Genomic DNA, 18,337 nt, shown 5'->3' with positions numbered 1-18,337 from the left:
GAAAATGTACCAGGTTATGGCTGGGAGAAGGTCCCTACTCTTCACCAGGCCAGCTCTGATGTTGCCTCATATATGCTGGAGTGTTGGGGAGGGAGTTAGTCTAACCTCTTGGGGGGAGGGAGTTTGTTCCTGTGCACATATACCCCCAGCTGAAAGACTCCTCAGAGCAGGGCACGCCCTTGACCTCTGTCAGTGATTCTGTGTTCATCACCTTGGAGTTCCTCAGAGCACAGAAATGGTGATGAGTTTCTCATAACTTCTTCTCAAGGATGTGAATCACTGTCTTTATTATGTTAGCACCTAACAAAGACATTCAGTCCCAGGGACCTATATTAAATATTCCCTCTGGATAATAATGAGGCAGTGAATTTAATGGCTGATGGCTGTCATTCCTTCCCCTGATGCATGGTCAGAACTGCTGCTTCATGGAGCTTAGAAAGCTTCCGCTTGCTTACATGCGTATGGGAATCTAGCAAAGCACTGATTCAGTGTTCCCATTCATGCAAAGGGTCCTTGTACTGACTCTTCAGTTCTCACTGAAATCCGACTGGTTGGTTCCAGTGCTCCTGCATGGTGAGCCCCAGCGCCCAGTGCTGCTGCATTGGAAGTGGGTGGCGGTGTGCGCGTGTAGCTGTGTATTGGAACAGCTCCTCCCTCCCCCTTTCGATTCCCTCCTCCTCCCCTCCTCTCTTTCCTTCTCTCCTCCTCCAGCTCTTCTTCTCCCCCTTCTTCTCCCCACTGCCACATACTTTACCACTGAGCCATATCCTTCCCCCAAGTTTTCCTTTAATTCACGATTTTCCTCATTTGATTAAAGCAGTCAACATGTAAGGGCGGCGGGGAGGGGGAAAATGGGCCCTAGAGGGGGCATCTGCTCATAGTAGGTGGCAGTAGCAGTCAGGGGCGGACCCACATCTAGAACTGAAACTGTGATTCATAACACTACCCCTCCTGCGGCTTCTGTTCTTCGGATTGCAGTAGGGAGCTTGTTCTGGCCTTTGGGCCCCTGCTGTGCAGTTCCCTTTGTTCACAGTAGAAATGTTCCTGTGGGACCACGGTCCCGCCCTGCCCTCCAACACGTAGGCTGTGTCTTCTTATACACAGCCCCCTGGTCTTGGATTGGCTTCTCAAGGCTGCTTTTTCCAGAAACCGCATTCTAGGAGTATCTGAGATAATGAAATTTCTTTGTGAGCAGTACCTTGGCTCTCTGGTAAAGTGATTAGGGCAACATAGGAAGGGAGCTAGAGGCTCAGGACCAGACATTCTCTATGGGTTAACTTGACTCTGGACCCAGGCCTACCTTAGCATAAAAGCAGGAAGTGATTTTGACTCTGTGTTGTACACTGTAATGTGTGCAACTCCCACCACCTCCAGAAAACCCAGAATGTTAGGGGCTTGGCAAAGCCCGCAACACATGCTTTGCCTGTGAGAACGGCAAACTCATCACCACTAGGTGTGGTCCTGAACACTGTCAGATTTTGATGTGTTAATACTGGATCACACCTGACACGATTCAGGGGCTACTCCCTGCTTGGTGCTGGGGGTTACTCCCTGCAGTGCTCAGGGCCCCATGTGCTACCAGGAATAGAACCTGGGCATCCTGCATACAAAGCATGCACTCAGCCCTTTGAGCCATCTCCCCGACTCTTAAAAATAGCAGTGTAGCACTGTGCTCCTGTTGTTCATCGATTTGCCCGAGCGGGCACCAGTAACATCTCCACTGTGAGACTTGTTGTTACTGTTTTTGGCATATTGAACATGCCACAGTAGTTTGTCAGGTTCTGCTGTGCGGGCGGAATACTCTTGGTAGCTTGCTGGGCTCTCCGAGAGGGGCGGAGGAATTGAACGCAGGTCAGCCTCATGCAAGGCAAATGCCCTACCCACTACGCTATCACTCCAGCCCGACTCTTAAAAATAAAATATAAAAAAGATGACGAGGACAGCCCAGGACTTAGCTGCATCACCAATTCTCCTCTGTTACACTCCCCACTGTGGCTCTTGGTTGCTTTGGGGTCACACCCAGCGGTGCTCAGGGCACCGTATGTGGTTCTGGGGATAGAACTCAGGTCAGCCACGTGCGAGGCAAGGGCCTTACCTACTGTACCATCTCCTTGTGTGGCTCTGAACCAAGTTCGTTGGACAGCTAGGAGTGTCCTCTTAGCTACTAACCCCAAGGCACTGAGGCCACTGCCTGTCCCACTGAGAAGCATCTTACAAGAGTGCTGACAGAGAAGAGAGGATGTGGGGCCTCTCTTCCCTGCTCCTCTCACCTCTTCAGAGTAGTGCTTGAAGTTGCTGCACTTGCTATCTGAGACGCGAACTAGCAATGGGGAAAGAGCAGCGCAAGGTGACTGAAGAGAGTCTCGCAGACCCGTGGGAAGGTATAGAGGATTAGGCCGGTATTCCCAGGGAGAAGCCCGGGAAAACAACCCGGGGGCCGTGTGTCTTTGGGTACAGTTGGTGGGCACTCTTCTGTGTTAGCTTGAAGAAGGGGATGCAGAAAAACTTCTTTCCCAAAAAGCAGTTGTGCATTAACTCAAGTTTGGTTTAGATGAAGGACAAGGCAGATCTTGGCCGGGGCTGGAGGCCACCACTGAGATGGCAGCTCAGGTGTCCCATCTGTACTCGAGACTGGCCTAATGGCCCTACTTCATGCATTGTTCAGCAGATTTGATGAAGCTAGAATAATGCTGTAAGATGAAGTAGTCTTCTTATTGTTTGGGGGCCACCCCCGGTGATGCTCAGGGTTACTCTTGGCTCTGCACTCAGGAATTACTCCTGGCACAGCTCAGAGGACCATATGGGATGCTGGGGATCAAGGCCTACCTGCTGTACTATAGCTCCGGCCCCAAACAGTCCTTTGGGGTAGATCTTGAAATTTTTGTTGTTGTTTTCTCTCTCTCTTTCTCTTTCCTTTTTGTGGTTTTGCGGCCACACCCAGTGGTTCTTAGGGCTACAGCTGGCTCTGTGTTCAGGGATCTCTCCTGGTGGTGCTCGGGAACCATTTGCAATTCCTGGATTCAGACCAGAGTTGTGTTAGGCACAGCACTGTGCTAGGCTGGCGTCTTAAACTTTGCATTATCTCTCTGGCCCCATTTTTGGTTCTTTTGAGAGCGCCCTGAGCAGGTAATAATTCCTCTGGTCTTCTCGTTCCCTCTTGGCTTGTTCACGGCCATCAGTGGAAAGGCTGCCATTTCCTCCTGGTCAACCCCAGGTTTCAAACTCTGGCTTTCTGTACCTGTGGTCACTTGGAGCCTCTCTTGAGTCTGCTCACATCGATTCACTGGTACTGTGGTCAAACTGACCTTTCTGTGTTGACTGCCCCCCGTCTAACCTCCACATTTTCGATAGCGTGGTTCTTTTCTACTTTTCTGTTGTGGTGGTACTTGGGGGCTTCTCCTGATTCAGGTCAGTCTTGTTCAGGGCAGAATGTTTATAGACTACTCCTGTTCAGTGCTCATGGATCACAGTACTCGGGAATCATGCAGTGCTGGGAACCAAAATCAAAAGCATGTTCTCCAGTGCGTTAGACTATCTCTTCAACCCAGTAAAGTTAAAAAAATTCCACCCAGAGCAGACCAGGGATATGGTCGAGTAGAGAGCCTGCGGCACATGTGCGAATGATTCAGCCTCTAGCACCACAAAAATGGTGGGGGGGCATGAGAGGAGCCAGCGTAGAGGAATGGAAAGAACTTTAACTTGAGGGCCTGAGAGATGAGTCAAAATGACTGTGTGTTTTACACGTGGGAGGCCAGGTTTGAGCTCCTGGAGTAGCTCCTGTGAGCTGCTGGGGTGGGCCCCAACCTCCACCGCCAGAAAGAGCTGTGACTTGAGAGGGAGCTTGGATTTTTTCTTCTTCTGGTTTTTGGGCCACAACTGGCAATACTCAAATTACTCCTGGCTCTGTTCTCAGGATTTACTCCTGGCAGTGCTCAGGGGACCATATGGGGTGCCAGGATCAAACCCAGACAGACTGTGTGCAAGGAAAGCACTCTTAGCCCCAAGACAGCTGTACTCCTAACTCCCATTTCCTGACTTTCCCCAGCTTTTTTGAGCCTTTCCCCCCTGTAAAATGTGGTGTACCCCCACATAGAATCATTAAGAATATCAGCGTAGGGGCTGGAGCAATAGCACAGAGGATAGGGCGTTTGCCTTGCACACAGCCAACCTGGGTTCAATTCCAGCATCCCATATGGTTCCCTGAGCACTGCCAGGGGTAATTCCTAAGTGCAGAGCCAGGAGTAACCCCTGTGCATTGCCAGGTGTGACCAAAAAAGCAAAAAAAAAAAAAAAAAAAGAATATCAGCGTAGATGTTGTTTGAAATATCTGGAAGGAGGGCCTGGGAGGCAGACAACGCCGGAGCCTGGCATGCGTGTTTGCCTTCAGGAGCCTAGGTTCCATCCACGTGCTGCATGAACCCCTCAGCTCTGCCAGGAGTGACCTCAAAATACCGAGCTGCGGGTAACCCAAAAGTAAAGCAACAAAAACTGTGGAAGAATGCTTACTCCCTGAGTCTTGCTCACGTAAAGGCAAGTTTCTTCTCTGCTGCTGTGGACAGTGTCCATACACTGTGGACCTCTTGGGACTCTTTGTATGCTCACCGGTTTGCTTTCCCCTCAGCCCTTGGCCAGAGCATCCTTATCCTCAAAGGGGCTGTTCCCCCTTGTTGGGAAGGTCCGCATATAGAGGCCCCTGCTTTGACCCCTGATGCCACTTTGTCCCTCCGCTTCCCAGAACGACCCCAATCAGCACTCTGGGGGGAGTCCCTGAGCACTGTTGGACACAACTCCCAAATGAAGAAAAAAAGAAATCCTGTGCTTTGTGGGTTGTTTGTTCAGAAATTGGAGTTGTACTTCAGCCCTGGGGTGTCCAGCATAAGTTACTGAGGCAGCAAGCTGGTGGGATTTGAGACATATTCTGTGACTGTGGTGTAGGAGCTGCTGGGAATGGAACCCACGATGCCCCCAAATGCGTCCCTTAACTGTGTTGGTGAGTGCACTGCTTGCTTCAGTCCCTGGCACCCAGGATTGGGGGAAGGGGCCAGATTCCCATTCTTCAGACTGACAGAGCCCCAGTCACATCCGTCATCTTCAAAGCCAAGATTGGAGCACACATGCCTGATGTCCTGGGCAGGACTTCTGTGAAGAGCTCACTTCAGACGAGGGTCGTCATCGTGACTGTCCAGATGGAGGAAGCCCAGTTTGCCATCTAATCGTCTGGCACTCGGAAACACTTTGTAGTCATTTCTTACAGAATATTCATTAAATATGAATGAATGAATGAATGCTGAGTAACAGAAATGAAGGAAGTAGACAAAATTCCTGCAGTGCCCTAGTGGAACTTATCCTAATGGTATAATGGCAGTAATCAAGTAAGAAAGAAGGAAATGCTACTGTAAAGGATGTCAGGTGTGGGCAGAGACAAATGTGGTGTTTGACTTAACCTGCAGCCAACCCCCGTTCGATACCCAACCTCACATATGATGCCCTGAGCACTACTGGGAGTGACTCCTAAGCACAGAGCCAGGAGTAGCTCCTGAGCACTGCTGGGCGTGGCCCCAAAACCCCACGCTCCCCCGCCCAAAGGTCAGCTGTAGAGAAACAAGGCAGAAAGGAGGCTCAGCAGGGCAGGCCTAAGTATTCTCTTTGAGTCTTTGTCTGTAAGTCACGTGACAGGTTACACAACTCCAAGGGCTTATGTGTGTCCTGTCTCCCCCCCCCCCCCCCCCATACCCCCTTAGCTGGTACTTACTCCTACAAATCAGGGCTGGGAACAAGCCCACGGCCTCACACATGTAGTTAAGTGCTTGACATCCCCAGCCCAAAGTCCAGGCTTTGGAAGACTTATTTTGGAGAGGAACCAGCTTAACCAGCGGACTTCGTTGATATAGCCACTGAGATGCCCAGGAGAGCTCCAAATTCAAGCTAGGTTAGCCTGCCCAGTGTCGGAATGGGCCACCAGTTTTCAATTATTTGTTAAATCTAGAGCTCCCCCTGCTGTTTGGAAATGGGGCAAGCACTGAAATGATCATAAACAATTCCTTTTCTTTTAATCCTGATCTGTTGTTGTTTTGTTTTTTGTTTTTTTTTCAACACTAAGCACAGCCCGGATCTTCGGTGCTTTCTTCTGGGAGGCTGTTGGTGAAGCCCAGCCCCGAGGGAGGAAACACGAGGGCCAGACAGGATAGGTCATATCTCTGCTCTTTCTACTTTTAGTCTCCCTGCCGCTGCTCTCGGCCGCAGCCAGCAGCCTTGCAAGTTATCTCTCCACACAGTCTCACAGCTGTTCTGAAATTCTAGTAGACAGAAGCGAAACTGACCACTGCGTGTAAATGTCTCCCTTATTGCTGTACTTCCCCGCTGGAAGGGATCAGGACCTTTCTCTGGCTTGTCCTCACGGTGTCCCAAACATCATTTGTCATAGCTAAATTTTGGGGAGCCACACCTGCCAGCGATCAGGACTTGGGATCATATACAATGATCAAACCTGGGTTGGCTGTGTGCAGTGCAAGTGCTTTACCCACTGTGCGTGCTCTCTCTCTCATAGCTGAATTACTAGCAAACAACTTCTTAGTGCCACCTTTATAAAGGGACCCAGGTTTTGACCCCTCCTGTCCTCAGCGTTGTGTGACAGAGGAGTGCTCTGGTCGGAGTGGTGCCAACCCCAGAGTAGAGGGAGACTTGAGAGGGGCTGCCGGGAGCCCTTCACACCTTCTGCTGGCTTTGTGCACCAGGGTCAGCCATACAATCACCAAGAAGTTCTTTTTGCCCTAGAGATGAAATTCAAGTTAATTTTAGCAGCACTATTAATAGAGCTGAAGTGAAGAAGGAAATGGCACCCAAGTAAGCCTTTTTGGTTTAACTGCCCCAAACAGTTTGGTCACTTTGTTAATTTTACCAAGGAGATTGAAAAGATCAGATGGCCACAGAATGCAGCTCTGTTCCTCCTGTGTCCCTGACTCCCCAGCAGGTGACCTTGGATGCTGGCAGATTGATCAGAGTATGTGGTGACTGTTTGTAACAAGTTCAGTATGTTTTAAAGTTTATATTCCATCGGGTGACTTTGTAGAGATCAAGTTTATTGTTATCAAGCTGTGATTGTTCTCAGTAGGAATAAAGATACCAAAATAGTTGTTTTGGATTGGTTTGGAATTGTAAGTCCCGGCAGTGCTCAGGACTTACTTCTGGCTTTGCACTCAGGGATCACTTCTGGCAGGGCTCAGGGGACCATAAAGAGATTCAATCAAGGTTGGCTGCATGCAAGGCAAGCACCCAACTAGCTGTGCTGTCTCTGGTCCCCAAAATTAGTTTTAATAGTTTTTGGTTTTGGAGGCCACACCTGGCAATGCTTAGGGGCTACTCCTGACTCTGCATATGGGAGTGCTTAGGGGATCATCAGGGATGCTGGGGATTGGGCTTGGGTTGGCCATGTGCAAGGCAAGTGCCTTATCTACTATACTATCTCTTCGGCCCAGTTTTAATGGCGTCACTGAACCATAAAGAGAATGCTTCACAAGGTGCCATTTTCTTGTTCTGTTTAGCTGATATTAACGTATTGCTAAAATTAACTGGAATTGATGGCACCTCCTTCAATGTAAATTATAACTGTGGACAAACTCACTATGAAGTAATTAAGTTTTCTGTGATTTTTCTCCCAACAGCTTTGAAAAGTCCAGCTGCATTTCATGAGCAGAGAAGGAGCTTGGAGCGGGCCAGGGTAAGGTACTGTTCCTCTCCGAGGGACCTCCAGTGCACCTTTGTAGAGCCCCTGGTGTTACTTGGTCTGTCTGTCCATCCTAGCATGCCTCCGGCACAGTCCTTGCTCTGCCCAATCCTTTACCGTGGTGAGAGCGCCTTCTCCCCTTCGGCGCATTTCATGGCATAGAGTGATCACTATCTGCCCTCCCTGCACCTCAATTTCCCCGGTCTTTCATTCCACTTAACCTTTGAAGGCGTTAGGACTCTGCATCAGTCATGGAATAGCTTTCTGAGTGGTGGCCCCCCTCCCCCATGTCTGTGGCTGCACTGTTGACCCCTTCTCAGCGTGAACCTTCCAAGGGGCAGGAAATCTCACTGGTTTCTGGACCTCACGAGGCCTGAGAGCAGAAGTCGGGCCCCCAGTCCAAGCCCAGGTTCATGTCGCGACACCTTGCTTGGTTTCCTGTCCTCTTCTAGGTTTTACTTCCCTCAGAACTGGGGGGTGCGGGGGTGTATGTGATTTTTGGTGAACAGTTTTGGGGAAGTTACTTGAACATGTTTTCCCCTCCTACCCCGGTACTTCACTTTCTTCCCTTCGTGTGAGAGCAGCTCCCCAAATGGACACTCAGAGACCAAGACTCCGGGACCTGTAGCATTACAGAGACTGATCCAGCCCAAACCTTTTCATAGTCCTTTACTTTTATTTAATTTTTTTTTACCCTAAAAGAAAATACTAGTGAATAGGAAGTATGAGGTCATGGATGCTGGGAACAAACACATAGCAAAAACCCTAATTTCAGTTTGAGTGCCGGAGAACAGAACAGGGAGACAGGCGTGGCTGTGCCAGGGCCCGGCCCGTCATGGGATAGGGTGTCGTTTCCTACACTGTGCTCAAGGAGACAAGGAATCTGCCTGAACTACTTGAAGCAGTGACTGTTTTCCTGAGCACGTTCAGCTCTTGTTTCTGTAAGCATCGGTTCTTGTGAATTAGGTGTTGGGCTCCTTATTTTACAGATGAAGCTAAGAGAGGCTAATAAGGCTAGTAAGTGTGTAAGTGGTAACGCAGGGACTCAAATTTCGGTTTGTGGATTCAGGCTATTTTCTTTTGATTTGGTTTGGTTTGGTTTGGGGGCCACACCCTCTGGTGCACAGGGCTTACTCTTGGCTCTGCACTCAAGGGTCACTCCTGGCAGTGCTTGGGGGACCAGTTGGGGTGTCCAAATGGAATCCAGGTCAGCCTGTGCAAGGCAAGTGCTCTCCAGCTATTTTATTTTTTAAATAGTGCTGTATTCTGCCTTGCCTTGATTGCTGTTTGGGACTTTAGGCAAATTAGGACTAGGTCTTCTGATGGCCGGGAAGACCAGCTCTTTCTCACCACCTTCGGAAACAGCCTCGGCAGTACCGTGCCTGCTGGCAGATGGATGACAGAGCCAGATCCCCAGCTACTTCCCACCATCTCCAGGAGAGCTCGGCACTTCCCCGGGCTAGCACGGGGCTGCCTCAGCAGCAGTCTTGGAGGGCGAGGACCAAAGCTTGGTGTGTGGTATGCTCTGATATTTACCACTCTGCTCCTCCCGGCCTGGGCCCACCCTGTGCTGGTTTTGACTGCTTGTTTAGGCTTAGGGTTTGAAAACTGCTGGGACAACGTACAGACACACCTGGAGTCATGTGTCACACTGGCAGTGCTGTGCAGTGGAGGGCAGAAATATAGATGCCGGGATGTAAGGAACAAGAGCTTTGATACCACACGTTAAAATCAGAGCACCAGCGCTAGAGAGAAAGGTGCTAAAGCACTTGCCTTACATGTTGTCAACTTTGGTTCTATCTGTGGCATATAGTGTCTGAGCACAGTCAAGGGTCATTCTTGAACTCAGAGCCACAAAGAGTACCTGAACTGGTGTGACCCAAAAACCAAAGACAAAGTTAGCATTTCAGGGTGCGGGAGATGGTGCCCAGGGCTGACACATTTGCTTTGCATGCTGGAGCTTTGGGATCAACGCCCCCAAACACTAGCAGTTTTGGCCCAGAAAACAAACCAAAAAAATTGTATCACATTTGTTAGTGTTTAGTACTCATGAGTGGGAAGTACTTATGAAATCATTCAGTGTTGAACATTTTGGAGCCCCTCCCGTTGATCGTCGATTTGCTCGAGCGGGCCCAGTAACGTCTCCATTGGAGACTTTGTTGTTACTGTGTTTGGCATATCGAATACTCTCGGTAGCTTGCCGGGCTCTCCGAGAGGGGTGGAGCAAACTACAAAATTCTATTCAGGGGCCAGAGAGTGCAGCAGGTAAGGTGCCTTACAGACAGTCATCTGGGGCTAGTTTCTAGCACCATCTATGGTCCCCCAAGCAATGCCATGAATGATCACTAAGCAGAATTAGGAACAAGCCCTGAGCACTGCCAGGTGTGTCTCTCTGGCCCCTCCCCCCAAAAGAAACAATAACAACAAAATTCAGTCTGATTGTAGTTTTGCAAAATTGGATTCACCTTCTGTTTTGGAGAATGGTTAGGAATACATCAATACGAGTGGGGGATTAAATTTTTATTATTGTACTTTCTATTTTTCTAAGTATACTTATATTGTATGTTATTTTTGTGAGTGAAATAGATTAAGCTTGCTCTCACTCTTTCTCTTTTTTTTTTTCCTTTTTGCTTTTTGGGTCATACCCAGCGATGCTCAGGGGTTACTCTTGACCCTCAACTTGTGAATCACTCCTGGCGGTGCTTGGGAGACCATATGGGATGCTGGGAATAGAACCCGGGTCAGCTGCATGCAGGGCAAACACACTACCCACCTCTCTCTCCTTTCTCTTTTTCTTCCCCCTCCTTCTCTCCCTCCCTCTTCTCCCTTTCCTATCTCATCTCCCTTTCTCTCCCTCCCTCTCCCTCTGCTCCTCTCTTCCCTGCTCCTCTCTTCTCCTTCCCTCCCCCCTCCCCCCAGAGGCAGATGGTGCTCTTGACGGGTATGTTGGAAGCAGGTGTGTCCTTCTCAGGCCTCTCGTCTTCCTCACAGCGTTAAGTTCTGTAGTTTAGGTCACAAAGCTATAGGTGTGACCAGGAGCAGGAGCTATACCTAAGGCCACTTTTGTGACACTGTTTATTCCGTAAGCTTGTAACCTGGATCTGACAGTTTCTTGCTTGTTTGTTTTAATAGACAGAAGACTATCTGAAAAGGAAGATTCGTTCCCGGCCAGAGAGATCAGAATTGGTCAGGATGCACATTTTGGAAGGTACGTTTGATTGCGAATTCCTCATCTGAACTCCTGTTCTCAGGGCTTGGGAGTAGCTTAGCAGTAGAGCACTTGCCTTGCGTGTGAGGTTTTGGGTTCAAGCCCTCGCAACAAACAAAACTCTTCCTATGTGTTTTCACCGCGGTACCCACCATGTGGTACTGATGATGGAGCATCCTGTGTACCAAGCATGTGCTCCAACCCTTTGTGTCGTCTCCCCAGACCCCTTTTTCCCTCTTTTTTCTCACTCTGCCCCCATTTCTGCTGGCAGTGGGGAAACCAGAGCCTTAATATAGTAGAACATAGGTATATTGTAGTTGCTACTGGAATCCCTAAAGAAACGGTCTTGGGTGACTTGTGGCCAGTTAGTAGTCTTGTATCTCATCATCTGGTGTAAAATTCTTGCCTCCAAAATCTAGTGGTAGAGCACCTGCCTTGCGTGTGTAAAACCCTAGATTTGATACTTAGCATCTCACCCAGCCCGCAAAAGGAAAAAAAAAAATTCCACTCTATTTTCACGCACTCTTTTTATCCATTCATGCTGAATTTATTGGAGCTTCCTAGATGTTCTCTGACCAGCACCACACTCGCCTCCTACATTTGCAGTAAAAGTAGTGCCAGTCTATCCATTTCTTTTCCATTTTGTGCCACCTTTGGCACTGGACAAGAACTGTGTTAGTCTGCGCCCCCCGTTTTTGCAGATGGAGGCAGGGAGCAGGGAGGCGGAGTTTCCTGGCAACGGTGAGACTGAGGGAGAGTGGAGACTGTTCCCTCATCTGGGATCTTTTGGCTCTGGCTCTGGCTCAGAAAATCGTATGGCTTGGCCTGTGCCTGAACCCTTCCTGTGAAATTTTGACCAGAGCCACCTTCCTCTGCCCAAATGCTTTATTCTGACAGTCTTCAGAATCCCCGGGGCAGAACCACACCCATACCACGTCTTCTCCCCTGAACAGAGACCTCGGCTGAGCCTTCCCTCCAGGCCAAGCAGCTGAAGTTGAAGAGAGCCAGGCTGGCCGATGACCTCAACGAGAAGATCGCGCAGAGGCCTGGCCCCATGGAACTGGTCGAGAAGAACATTCTGCCTGTGGAGTCCAGCTTGAAGGAAGCTATCATAGGTGAGCTCACGCCAGCCGCACACCAGGACTTGCAGACTGGGCCTGGCAGGAAGAAGGGCTCTGGGCTTCCTGGGGAGCCAAGGTGCAGGAAAGCCCTGGAAGCAAGTTGTGTGCACTTGGGAGAGGGCCAGGGGCCCCGGGGATCAGCTCGATGCTGGAGTAGCTGATTGCAAGTGTACATCGCCCATACACACAACCAACCTGGCTTCAGCCCGGTGCCCCTTAAGGTCCCCCAAGCACTGCCAAAGAGCCCTGAGCACAGAGTCAGAAGTAAGCCCTGAGCACAGCATGGTATGGATCCAAGACAAAAAGAATAGTTGTAAAACCTTTATTTCTGGGTTTTCCTCTATGTGTTGTTCTGTACTCGGCTGTCGGGGAGTGGGGGGTCTGGGGGGTGGGCAGGGCCTGGCTTAGTGTGCTAGGGTTGCTTCTGGGAACCCACGCCCCTCGTCCTCAGGGGCTCACACGGGAGCATGGACAGGCAGGGAGGCTGACAAGCTGTGCTGGGGGAAGCACACACGAAGGTCATGTGGAGGCTGGCACAGGGGGTCACAGGAGAAGGAAGGAATTAAGCCCATAGGAGACAGCTGCTAGAGGAAGGACTGTGATTTCCTGAGCACTGAGCCAGGAGGAGCCCCTGAGCACCACTGGGTGAAGCTCCAAAACAAATCAAAATAAGTCAAGTGATTGCCAGACAAAGGCTGTGTGCTCCCGCACAGCGTCGGCCTGCCTAGCCCTTGGTGTTCCCAGCGCCGCGTGCTGTGATTCCTGTCGAGTTTGGTCATTGCTGGTGCGGACTTGTCTCCTTCACTGCGGCAGCCCCAGGCTTTCTGGACAAGACTCAGCTGTCCTTCCAGCCACCAGAGGCCACCACGCGAATAGACCCCACTGCGTGCTGACCTGGGCGTGGAGCCCTGCGCAGAGGGGCTGTGGCTTAGGGAGCACCTCTGCTCTGGAGGACGGAGACTCTCTTCCCATTTGGGGAGAGTTGCCACTCCCCCCATTTTTTTGTGCTGAGGATCAAACATAGGGCGCCTTACATATGCCAGGCATGTGCTGTGCAGCTAAGCCACAGCCCAGGCCCTCATACTTTTTTTCCAATTGAGTCACCGTGAGATAGAGCATTACAAAACTGTCCATGATTGGGTTTCAGTCATACAATGTTCCAATACCTGTTCCTCCACCAGTGTAAGTTCCCAGCATTAGTGTTCCGTCTTTCCCTCCTGGCCCCCGTTTTTCCTGGCTTTGGATATTAGTCTCATACTATTTTTTTTTAATCCCACAAATGAATGCAGTCATTCTGTATCTGTGTGGGAACACTTTTAACTCACCTTTTGGCCCCACCCTTCCTCCTGCCGTGTCTGTGTGTTCCTGCTCAGATCTTTATCGGACTCCACAGGGGGGCTTATTTCCCGGCCAGTGTTTGAGCCAAGGTCAGTTCTTGACTCTCAGGTCAGTCGAAGTCTGATAAATGGTTGCTGAGAGTTGATAGCATGCCAGGCCCTCTGTGCCATTACCAAGGGGACACACCTGTTGTTTCTAAAGAATTTGGCCTAGGCCGGCTCCCAGCCATGTAGAGAGGCCAGGCCCAGCCACGGTCATCAGGCTCGCATCGGTGGCATCAAGGACCCGCACAGAGCTTGGTCCCTAGAGACCCCCCTGCAGTGTTGGGCTGGTGGTCAGCCCTGTCCCTTGAAGAGGTGTGACAGTTAACTGTTGCAGGGAACGGCATATTGGGTATGTGCAGACAGAATGGCCAAAGCATGGCAGGGACAGCTTCTCAGGTCAGGCTGGGGAGGTACCGCAAACCATGAGCACCCTTTGAGAGCACCCTGAAGGCCAGGTCAGTCTAGCCAAGTGGAAGGGGTTCAGGCCATTCAGCGCAGAAGGAACAGCATGGGCAGTGGCCTAGAGAGCAAGGCTAGTGGGGAAGCGGAAGTGGTTGTGAGGTCATTGTTCCCAGACCAGAGCATGGGCTGAGGAATGAGAGGGACTCAGGGAGTGGTGAGAGCAAACACAGGCGTGTCAGGGGAAGAGAAGAATGGCGAGGCGCTTGCCCTGCACACAGCCCACCTGGGTCCCTGGCACTGCATGTAGAAACCTGTGTCCCGGGCCAGAGAGTGGACAGTGGTAAGGTGCTTGCCTTGCATGCTGCCAACCCAGGTTCTCTTCTGGGCATCCCTTATGATGCCTCACCCACCTCCGGGAGTAACCCCTGAGCATCGCTGGGTGTGGCCCCAAACCAAAAAAAGCCTGAGTCCTGCCAGCTGTGAACCCTGAGCACAGTTGGGTGTGGCCCAAAACAATAAGAAATGGGGAGAGAAAAAAGCAAAGAGAGTTAGGGAGGAGGCTCGAGGCAGGGTGGAGGGGTGAGGAGTGATGGTGTAGGAGCACTGCTGTGCCTCTCCTAGGCCTTCTCTGGTCGGAGCAGCACTTCTGCTCCGGACTGAGCTGGGGTGGGGGGGGGGGCTGGCATTGCTGTGGCTGGCTGCTGTGGCAGCCTCAGGACACCTTAGATGAGGGCTTGGCTGGCGAACCCGCTGGTCTGTGCCCTCCTCGCCCTCCTCACAGTCACTGCTGGGACAGATCAGGGGCAGCGTGAGAGCCTGCCTTGCTGCCCCCTGGGTTCAGCCCGTCACCCCACTGACCAGGTAGGGGACAAGAGTGCCAAACCCGGTGGAGAGAAAGCCCCAGCCGTGGCCCGAGAGCTCCCTGCATGTTCCTGTTCCCTGTCTGTGGTCCCCACACACACATTTCTCCTCCCGCGGCCGCTCACCACCGTGCTGACCCCTGCTCACTTCCTCCTGTGTGGACAGCCGCTTCCCCAACAGCTGTGGGCGCCAGGGGGACATGGTCTGTTGTCCCCTGCTTCGTACCCTCAGAGACCCCCTACCCCTGCCCCTCTCGGCATGGTCCGGTGACTGCTGGAGTCCGGGGGCCAGGTGGGCTTTGGGCAGCCAGCAGGATGGCTTCCTTCTCGCAGCCCTCATGCCGCCTGGAGTGGGTTTCACCTCTGCCGGCTGGCACCCCTTTGCCAGGACGCTCCTACCAGAGTCCCGAGCACCTGGGGCAGGGCTGCACCGGGAGCTGTTACTCCTGCTCTTGTCATGGGGCCACAACATATGGGGTGAGAGGAGGCAGCCGCCGGAGGGAGGCATGGCTGTGTTTGTTGGGGATCCCACTGGCCTCAGTTTGATCACCTGCAGGGTGTGGGCAGGAAGAGGTCGGGGCTGGCGCACAGGCTTCACATGTGAGAGACTTGAATTTGCGACCCCCAGGCGTAGCCCCCAAACAGAGACACCAGCGCGGGCCTCTCACCTCACACGGGGACTCGGCCTTGGCTGTGGACGGAGATGCACGAAAGGCCAGTTGGCGGGCGGGGGGCCAACCTCATTCTGAGGGGGGTCTGTCTTCCTTGCAGAGGGCCAGGTGAACTACCCGAAAGTCGCGGACAGCTCTTCCTTTGACGAGGACAGCAGTGACGCTTTATCGCCCGAGCAGCCTGCCAGCCACGAGTCCCAGGGCTCGGCGCCATCCCCGCTGGAAGCCCGAGCCAGCGAGCCACTGCCCAGTGCTGCGTCCTCACCCCCCACTCAGGCGAGTGTGCTGGTTGACCACAGCGGCCCTTGCGCCACCAGGAGCAGGTCCCGTGTCCCCCGTGGAGGGAGGTCGGTGGGGCCCATTTCCGCTGGGCAGTGTGGCCTTTGGCTTGGTCCTGGCCATCTCAGGCTCCTCCCTGGGATCTCCCACCACACTGTCGCCCTCTTGGCCCGGGGCTGCTCTTCACAGAGGTGGCATCCGAGGTGAAGTGCTCCCCGCTGGGCAGGACGAGGTCAGCTGAAGATGCCTACGCTGTCGGGGGCCACCGCGAGTGGGGTGCTCACCTCTCCTTGCTTCTCTCAGGTCGTCTCTCAACTCCCAGTGGGCCCAGAATCCGGAGAAACGCTCTTCCTGGCCGAGCAGCCGCCTCTGCCGCCCAGCCTCACCAATGGAACCGGAACCGGAACCACTGTCCCCACTGCCAAGCCCACCCCCACACTCATCAAGGTACAGTCCTCCAGCCCCTGATGGTCCCTCCTGAGCCTCTGCAGGGGCCACCTGGGGTCATCCCAGGTCCCTGAGGCGACGTGGGGTTCCTCCTGTTGTCTCTGGGGACGGTCACTCACACCTTCACATCCTCACCATGAGACGTGCTGCACCCCGCCACCTCCCTGTGGTGGTCGCGGTGCAGGTTACAGTGACACTGAGCCAGCAGCATTTGTTCTTCCCTTTCAGAGGCTGGGCCGGGCCGGACACCCACCGCGGCCTTCTCTGGGGCTGCTCTGCCCTGTGGGTGTCTGAGGGACCAGCACCCGCTCCTCATCCTGTCCTGACTGCTGCCCTTCCTGCCTGCTCCACCTCCCTGCTGCTCCCTCGGGCCTGACCTGTCGCTCCTCCCTCCCTTCCTTCCCCCCCGTTTCCGGGAGGCCTTTACTCTCTCGGAAGTCCCAGGGGTCCTCTGGGTCCTGTGGTAGCCAGCCGCCCTGGTGGCTGTGCCGCCCTCACCAGCTGGAAACTCTCGCTGCTGCAGCTGACTTGCAAACAGCCACAGGTGTCAGAGCTTCCCCCGCCGATTGCGCCCTCAGACTTGCTCCTCCTTGCAGGTCGGGGTTCCCTGGCCCCACACATGAACGATTGTAGGTATTTCCCACTCTTCCTCTTTCCCAGTAATGCCCTTCAGGGGTCCCTCCTGACCCCCCCTACCTCGGCGCTCCCCTGTGCCTTCACGGCCCTCTCGTGGGATGTCCCCGGTACAGATGCATCCTTTGCCGCTCCCAGGCCAGCTTCTTCACTGGGACTCCATTGGGGGCGTCTCAGCTGCTCCGCCTCTTGCTTCCATCCTCCAGGACTACCATAAAGGGGCCTTTCCCACAGTGACTGAAGCTCAAAATTAACCCTTGGACCTGCTCCACAGGGCTGTCAGCTCTACCCAGACTTCCCGTCAGTGTCCCCGCCACCTGGTAGAGACCCCAGCTCATCCTGCTTCAAGTCTTTTCCTTCCAGGGCCAGAGAGATAGTACAGAGATGAAGGCACTTGCTTTGCTTCTGTCTGACCCCGATACGACCTCAGAACTGCATATGGTTTCCCAGGCACCTCCAGGAGTGAAACCAGAGCACAGAACCGGGAGCAAACCTTGAGCACCATCAGGCCCAAAATTCCACCAAAAAAAAAAAAATAACAAAAAAACACCCAATCGAACAGATCTCCCCTCTGGACCTCCTGCAGTCCTTCGCTGGCACTGTGGGCATTGGAACTTTCAGCAGGCCAGGCCACTGGCACTCCTGCAGCGGGAGCATGCTCTGAGCCCCCTGGTGACGGGTGGCCTTCGAGTCTGGGATCAGGGTCCCTGTGCCACCTGGGCCAGTTACTCCACAGAGGCATACACACCGGTTCATGCCTCGACGGTCTTGTTTGTGGAGCAGAGCCTCGAGAGCCAGCTCTAGGATGGCAGGTGCTCCCCAGAGTTTGTCACCTGGGGGCCACCCGGAAGTGCTCAGGGGTCACTCCCCAGTGATGCTGGGAAGACTTTGCGGTCCTGGGGAGCAAACCTGGGGTTTCTACCTGTGAACTTGTGCCCCAGCCCTTTGAGCGATCTCCCTGGCCCTCCAAGCTTCTTTGAGAGGCCCCGTGGGCTCTGGCCCCTCCCTGGCCACTCCGGGGCCCTGGGGAGGCCTCTGCCTGTGGGAGGGGCAGGAGCGGGAGGCTGTGGGCGCCCCTGAAGGCACGTTCTGTCCCTGTGCCTCAGCAAAGCCAACCCAAGACTGCCAGCGAGAAGTCTCAGCGCAGCAAGAAAGCCAAGGAGCTGAAGCCAAAGGTGAAGAAGCTCAAGTACCACCAGTACATCCCCCCGGACCAGAAGCAGGATAAGGGGGCACCCCCCATGGACTCCTCGTATGCCAAGATCCTGCAGCAGCAGCAGCTCTTCCTGCAGCTCCAGATCCTCAACCAGCAGCAGCAGCAGCACTACAACTACCAGACCATCCTGCCCGCCCCCCCAAAGTAGGCGCCCCCCCCCCCCCCCGGACCGGGCTCGGAGCTCGTGGTGCTGCCGGCCCCCGCTCAGCTCTCCTTTCGTCTCCACAGGCCAGCGGCCGAGGCCCCTGCTGCCGTGCGCAGCCTCTCGGCCACCAACAGCACCTCCAGTTCCGGGGCCCCCGGGCCCAGTGGGCTGGCCCGTCAGAACAGCAGTTCACTGACTGCCAAACCGGGTGCCCTGCCCGCCAACCTCGATGACATGAAGGTGGGTGGTG

The 18,337-nt window shown here is 53.3% G+C and overlaps 1 protein-coding gene across 1 annotated transcript in view; it reads left to right on the top strand.

The window, feature by feature from the left end:
• Positions 1–18,337, top strand: part of MRTFA (myocardin related transcription factor A) — a 128,867-nt gene that overhangs the window by 104,583 nt on the left and 5,947 nt on the right. Inside the window, exons 4-10 of the mRNA XM_056137475.1 lie at positions 7,662–7,717; positions 10,856–10,931; positions 11,885–12,046; positions 15,468–15,643; positions 15,950–16,093; positions 17,833–18,086; positions 18,171–18,327. Coding sequence (XP_055993450.1) covers positions 7,662–7,717; positions 10,856–10,931; positions 11,885–12,046; positions 15,468–15,643; positions 15,950–16,093; positions 17,833–18,086; positions 18,171–18,327 — 1,025 coding nt within the window. The remainder of the gene's footprint in view (positions 1–7,661; positions 7,718–10,855; positions 10,932–11,884; positions 12,047–15,467; positions 15,644–15,949; positions 16,094–17,832; positions 18,087–18,170; positions 18,328–18,337) is intronic.

Source organism: Sorex fumeus, unplaced genomic scaffold (assembly GCF_029834395.1).
Source record: "Sorex fumeus unplaced genomic scaffold, SorFum_2.1 ptg000125l, whole genome shotgun sequence".
Lineage (NCBI taxonomy): Eukaryota > Metazoa > Chordata > Mammalia > Eulipotyphla > Soricidae > Sorex > Sorex fumeus.
Note: the sequence above shows the minus strand (reverse complement) of the source record. Positions and strands in the feature narration are given on the sequence as shown.